This window comes from Phialemonium atrogriseum (assembly GCF_030411735.1).
Source record: "Phialemonium atrogriseum strain 8032-3 unplaced genomic scaffold QBC33scaffold_31, whole genome shotgun sequence".
Lineage (NCBI taxonomy): Eukaryota > Fungi > Ascomycota > Sordariomycetes > Cephalothecales > Cephalothecaceae > Phialemonium > Phialemonium atrogriseum.
Window position 1 is genome coordinate 289,753 of NW_026848168.1, and position 6,646 is coordinate 296,398.

The following is a 6,646-nucleotide window of genomic DNA, read 5'->3' on the forward strand; positions in this document are numbered from 1 at the left end:
TGGTCTTCAGTTTTTTTCTCTCCAGGGGGTGAACCGGGGGTAAACACGTCTACTTTTTTGCTCCCCGTTGCTTGCCCGCGTCACCCCCCCCCCCCCCCCCCCCCCCACCAAACACACACACACACCTCTCCATCTTCACATGGGATGAATGTCTAACCTGGCAAGGGGGTTGGACAGAAAAATAATAGCTAAACTACTCGGATACTCTCTACTACATGCATTCTTTTTGCGAACGAAACCGACCAAGCGAACTACGATATATATATACTATGAGCCCAAAAACCTCGCTTTGCAAGGCGGCTCTTTCCAGTCTGACCTATCCGTCCAACCAAGAATGGATTATATGCTATGACCTACCCACCAGGCCACTTTCCCCAACGACAACAACCATTGCCCCTCACACGAGTGGCTGGAAAGTTCCCCGCACCGGCAGTTTTCTCGGCTAACCGGGGAAACCGGGGAACCTCGGAAATAAACACCGCCTTAGTGGAGCAATGTACATACATCCTTGGGACTAGTTCACAATTGGCGAAGGGACAAGAGCGGGCATAATGCTACACCCGCATCCCCGCCTTACGCGAGGGAACCATGGCTGACACGCGGAGTCCATCTTATAAATCCAAGCTACCATGCAGAGTTTCCTTGCAACACCGGCGCATAATTGTTCAGTTGACTATTCGCTTCTCTACCTTGGTCCTGCTGCAGCGTAGATCCTCTTCTCATTAGGTATCCAACAAAGAGATAATCAATCAACCATGTCAGCCCCCTCAACCTCCCAAAAACCACTTCTGCACTTCCCCGACCGCCCGCAGTTCTCCGGGTTCATGAAACCCTGCCGGGTCGAAGGAGAAATCCAAAACCTCGAGGTTTACGGCGAGATCCCGGCAGACATTGACGGGACGTTTTACCGCGTCATGCCCGATCCTCAGTTTTCGCCGTTCATTGAAGATGATCCAGTATTGCCAAGCTCCTTGTTCAACAGACCGCCCTGCACGATATCCAGATACTGACTGTGGCGGCAGTGGTTTAACGGCGACGGCAACATCAGCGCCTTCAGAATCAAGGACGGCCAGGCCTCCTTCAAGCAGCGGTACGTGCGAACAGAGAAATTTACCCGTGAAAGAGACGCCCAACGGGCACTCCTTGGTAAGTTGAAGTGACTCCTCGCGGTTTCTTTGTCCGTTCGGCGCAAAAGCCAACCGTTTCCCTAGGTAAATACCGCAACAAGTACACCGACGCTGTGGAGTTCAAAGTTCGCACCACGGCCAACACAAATGTCGTCTATTTCAACGGCAAACTGCTGGCGCTTAAGGAAGATGCACCCCCTTATGCCATAGACCCTCAGACCTTGGAGACGCATGGCCTATACACCTTTGACGGCCAGCTTCCCAGTTTGACTTTCACGGCGCACCCGAAATTCGATCCAAGAACAGGCGACATGATCTGCTTCGGATACGAAGCTAAGGGTGATGGTACTCCAGATGTCTGCTATTATCGCATTGGCCCAGACGGGAAATTCTTGGAGGTTGTGTGGTTGTGTGCACCTGTTGTTGCCATGATCCACGACTTTGCCGTCACAGATAACTGGGTAAGTACCCTCTCTCCGATACAAACGACCATGGAAGTGTTCTAAGTCGTGATCACTGCTATTGTAGGTCGTTTTCCCTCTCATCCCGCAGCTTTGCGACATTGAGCGGATGAAAAAAGGCGGGGAGCATTGGCAGTGGAGTCCCGAGACTCCATTCTACCTCGGCGTCCTCCCAAGAAAGGGAGCAAAGCCCACCGATATCAAAGTTAGTATACGGGAAAACAAGCCCTCACAAGCTACCTAGTCTAACTAACTAATTCACGTGCAGTGGTTCCGCTACAGAAACTCCTTTCCAGGACACACAGCCAACGCATACGAGGATAAGTCTGGAAACATCATATTGGATCTCGGCCTAAGCGAGAAGAACGTGTTTTTCTGGTGGCCCGATGCCCAGGGAAACGCTCCAGAGCCCAGCTCAATCCATTCCCAGTTGACTCGATTCACGATCGACCCGTCATCACCGAACCTTGAGTTGGCCAATGCCGAGATTCTCCAGAGTAACAACTCGGAGTTCTACCGAATCGACGATCGCTTCTCGACTCAAGTGTACCGTCATTGCTATTTCGATCTAATGGACCCAGCCCTGGGCACAGATTTCCCCGCCATCGCGCCTCAGCTAGGTGGTGGCTACCCGCTATATAATTCGCTGGCGCACTTGGACATTGTCACTCGTCAGACGGAGATATACTTTCCCGGCCGGACACATATGGTGCAGGAGCCGGTGTTCATTCCTCGCCGCGGATCTACTGAGGAAGGAGACGGTTACATCTTGGCACTGGTGAACAACTACGCATCTATGTCTAGCGAGTTGCATCTCTTGGACACGAGGGACTTCACTAAAGCCCAGGCGGTAATCTTGCTGCCTATCCGGTTGAGGCAGGGGTTGCATGGAAACTGGGTAGACAGCGAAGATACTCAACCAAGGGCCGAGTGAGCCCACAGGTAAGGGAAAGGAGAGGCGGTAATTATCTTCTTAGCCAGTGATATGCACATCGAATTATCTATTCCCCATGGTTCCATAGCGTACCAGCCAGCCTTCAACTATGCCACCCCATTTGATCATTTTCTCGGCCCGCCTAGAACTTTGATGTCGAGACGCCTTTGATGCGGTCGAAAGACGCGACCTGTCCATCCCAACCTCCCACCTCCCATGCGGCCAGACAATCCACACGATGCAGATCTTTGTAGCTAGTGCCTAATTACGTAGCTGAATCCTAGAATATTTAACACTATCGCCAACAGGCAAGCCGCATCAAGCTAAGCAAGCCAAGCCACATCGTCAGTCAGGGAATTTGCTATGGAAGGCATAGTTTTCTCAATAGACTCTCCACAACTCACTCGTCCTCATTCTGTGCATGATTTTCCAAGAGTAACGCAACGCGGTTATCAGCATCTGCCAGGTCCCGCCGTAGTCTAGCAACGTCACGAATTGCTTGTGAAAGCTCCATCGGGTACACTCTGTCCTAACGTATCTCGGCATGCGGACCCACTGAAGGAGCAGACATTTGAACTCCTGAAGTTCGATTTCCATCATTACATCTAGCACCACTGACATGTTCGTGGAAAGATTTTGCTTTCTCGCATCGTATACTCGCTTAGGTCTTCCCATTCAGAACAATCTGCCTATTGGAACTAAAACTACTAGCTTTATATAACAGAAACAACTAAAGTGAGCATCTTTTTGATCGCTGGTTAGTCTTCATAGCCCTTAACTATCAGTATTCTCCTCTAATTCTTCAGTCTTCCCAGCTGTCAGCCTCTCTTTAAGACCGTTGATAGTATTCTTCGTATCCGAAAGAAGTTTTGCTACAGCTGGTCTGATTTCCTTGTAAAATTCGTCGTCCTACTGACCTGCACCAGCTGCGTCGAGAGCCTCCTGCAAAGCTTGCTGGATGTCGGTTTGCGCCTGCCCGCCAATGGGGAGAATGTCATTCATAGCTTTTTCTGTCGGCGGGGAAAAGGTTAGCGATCAATCGTTAGTAGGTGATTGAGATGGAAAAATCTTCTGTTAATTACCATCTCCTTCTGCCTGAACACCATGCTGCTGCCGCAGCGTGGCCTGCTGCCGCAGCGTGGCGATGTCATTGATGATACTTTTTTGGGCATTCCGCAGAGCATTGTGGAGCTCCCGTGCTTCGCCGGTCAATGTCGGCTTCCCAAACCCAGAAAAGCGAAAGCGGCTTTTGCCAACTTTTTCTCGGATCTTAATGCTTTCGATAAGGTCGGCCGAAGTTTTTAGGGTACTGCAAACGCCTTTGACCGCCTGCGTAAAGCGGTGAGATGTCTGCGTCGTCTTAGGTGTGCCGGTCCTGCCAGGTGTATCAGGGGTGCTAGGTGGGTTAGGCATGTCAGGCGTGCTAGGCCTGACATCCTTGCCAGGCTTGTTCCGTCTGCCCGAAGCGGGAGCTCGCGGCAATCTCTTTAACGGAGAATTGAAAGCATGACGCTGATTACGCTCATCTTCTGCGTTGGGGTTTCGTCGTAGCCGGTCCATATTCCGCATCGGGAGACGGCAGGGAACCCCTGTACTCGTCGAATACATCTACTATGAGAGCGTAGATGGCGAGAGTTTCTCCAGAACCGCCCGACAAGTTGCGAGGATCTCTGCTTTACACGGAGAGCAAAAGGCCGCCCCATTTCGCTGCCATCACAGCATCGGTTTCTCGCACGAAATCCTCCACGGCCCACGGTTCGGGATGATATATGCCTTCCCCGACGACAAAATGAATTTCCCGTTCCGTCGGCTGTCAGAATTACTCGGCCAGGTCAAATTGGTCCCTTGGCGCGTTGGCAGGGGGCTACTTCAATAGCAATCTTGTGATATTGTACGAAGTAAAAGTGGTGTTGATATTCGGTGGTTTCTACGCAGAGGGCGCGTAGGCTTTGACTGACCCACGCTGGCGCACAGGCCAGGTCACAGGCCCCCGGGGCCACTTCAGGCCCTGCCCTCACTGTCTATTTACAGCCAGTAGAAACCATCCTTTCTACCCCACCAAGCCCCACGCATCAATATGCCAGGCTTGAAAAAGGATCCACCTGCCCTCAGGTGTCACATGGCAATGCTGCCATTGGTGGAGGCCCAATTGGCCTAACTAGTCAGGCCACCACTACTAAAAAATCTAGAGATTATCTGATTGTACAAATATTGTGAATCTAGATGCCTTTGAATGGTTTAAAGGGCTGGATTCTACAGCGCCAAAATCGTCAATTTCCTAGGATTAATTCCGATATAATAGATTAATTTTCTTCTAATCCTAGAACTAACAGGACACGTAATTGGCTTAAAATGAGTCACGTGCTAATGTTAAATTGACTGCTAACGTTCTTGTAAGTCAGGCTTGTTGCGTGCGATGGCTTGATTGCTGTATATGCGGCTTAGTGGCTAGCTTTGCTAGTCCTTTGGTTGGCTTAGTAGCTAGCTTTGTAGCCTTGGAGGCTTTGGCCTTCTAGCCTTTGGTTTTCTTAGTAGGAAGCTTGCCTGCCCTAGCCTTATATTTGTCAATAAAGCGTTGTGAGTGGTTTAGATCTGCTACCTTTTTCCACTTGTTATACTTGTAGCTTTAACCTTTCCACTTGATTAGGTATTGAGTTGTAGCTATGTGGCTGCGGCTAATCTTGACCTTTCGCTTCCTAACTAGCTGCTTTACCTTGTATACTGCGTTAGGGTTGTTAGGGTTGCTGTTAGACTTGTCAGGGCTGACGTTGATTGAGCCTAGCAAGGGCTAAACCTAGCTATAGGGATCTTTGTCGTTGCTAGTGACGTGGTGAATGGAAAAGGCACGGACCGCTTTAGGCTAGGATGAGTCAGCTTCGGACCGGATTTTCTGCGCTTCCATATAAGAGCGCAATCAGGGCCTCAAATTGTAAGATTATTATCAATTACGCAGACTTACACAGATTTACAAGCAGCACTCTTTACACCTTAGTTATTTCTAAGCTTTTTATGCAATAATACTTGATTTACCGCATTCTATTCCTTCCTTACGCCTTTAATTCAATTGATTACGCTGCTAGCGTTTTCCTACCTTACTTACACGACTAGATTTAAGCACTACTGCAAGACATATCAAGGCTAATCAGGGTTACCTAACCAGTCACATGCGCTAGAGGTAAGGAAAAAGCACAATTCTATCTGCCTGCCAGCCAATCACATAGCTACTGCTATTAGAGCCTATGCTTTAGCAGCAGTATACTACGTTGAGAGGTAGATAGGTAGGTAGTTTTGTGTCTCTTCTTTTTATATTTGGGGGGCAATCTAGGATTGATTTAAAAGGCCTACCAAAAGGCTACAGTCTAATCAAACCACGCAACTACAAGAAAAGCCAAGGCACCTGCTTGACCCTAAAGGCTTCTAGTCAGTACACTCCTTTCTTTTGTCACAAACCAAATACAAAGATGCTCTAGAAGCAGTAGCTTCCTTATTTTGCAAAGCAACTAGCTTTCTGCGTTGCCAAGGCAACTAAGCGTTAAGCAAAGAAGACTCTTAATTATGCTAAAGTAGCATTGAAACTCTTTTCCCTTTTCTCTTTCCTTTTCTAGAAAATCACAGGATAAGATAATATAAACCTAGAGTTACCTAATTGGCCAAAAAGAATAGCATGTTAAGAAAGAGAGTATAATTAGACAAGTGCTAGGATTAGAAAGAGAGAAAAGACAAGGATTGAAGCCAAGAGCTATGATAAGAAAGTTAGGAAAGCCAAAGGCTAGTAAGGCCTAGACTAGACAACCTATTCTAAAGCCTAAAAACCGGCTAGTACAAACCAATTAGTCAGTTGCTAAGAAAGCTAATGTATGCGCAAAGAGGCGCTAGAATGTTAAGACAGGAAAGAATTGCCTAAAAGAGGAATCTAAGAAAGAAGACTTTCTAGTTTAAAAAGTAGTAAAGAAAAGACTTATGATTAGTAATAACGCAGAAGTCTACGTTTAGGCTAGAGCAGTAATAATATTGCTGTGGTTTATATTTCTTAGCATAAGAAGCCTAAAAAGCATCCTAGTATTTATTAAAGACCTAGAATTGTAGAGATAGGCTATTGCAAAGAACCTAAAGCCTCTAATCAG

General features: G+C 48.0%; 2 protein-coding genes across 2 annotated transcripts; one reads left to right on the forward strand and one right to left on the reverse strand.

Annotated features, from left to right (window-relative positions):
* The first annotated feature begins 569 nt into the window (after nucleotides 1-569).
* QBC33DRAFT_549867 (carotenoid oxygenase) lies at nucleotides 570-2,579 on the forward strand. Its single transcript, XM_060429006.1, has 5 exons — nucleotides 570-956; nucleotides 1,023-1,146; nucleotides 1,212-1,588; nucleotides 1,656-1,793; nucleotides 1,857-2,579. Exons 1-5 carry the CDS (start codon nucleotides 756-758, stop codon nucleotides 2,520-2,522), a joined length of 1,506 nt encoding a protein of 501 aa, XP_060279723.1. The 5' UTR covers nucleotides 570-755; the 3' UTR covers nucleotides 2,523-2,579.
* Nucleotides 2,580-3,209: 630 nt separating this feature from the next.
* On the reverse strand, nucleotides 3,210-4,425 carry QBC33DRAFT_549869 (uncharacterized protein). The gene is made up of 2 exons (XM_060429007.1): nucleotides 3,605-4,425; nucleotides 3,210-3,532 (listed from the first exon to the last, which is right to left on the reverse strand). Exons 1-2 carry the CDS (start codon nucleotides 4,128-4,130, stop codon nucleotides 3,432-3,434), a joined length of 627 nt encoding a protein of 208 aa, XP_060279724.1. The 5' UTR covers nucleotides 4,131-4,425; the 3' UTR covers nucleotides 3,210-3,431.
* Between the last annotated feature and the right edge of the window lie 2,221 nt (nucleotides 4,426-6,646).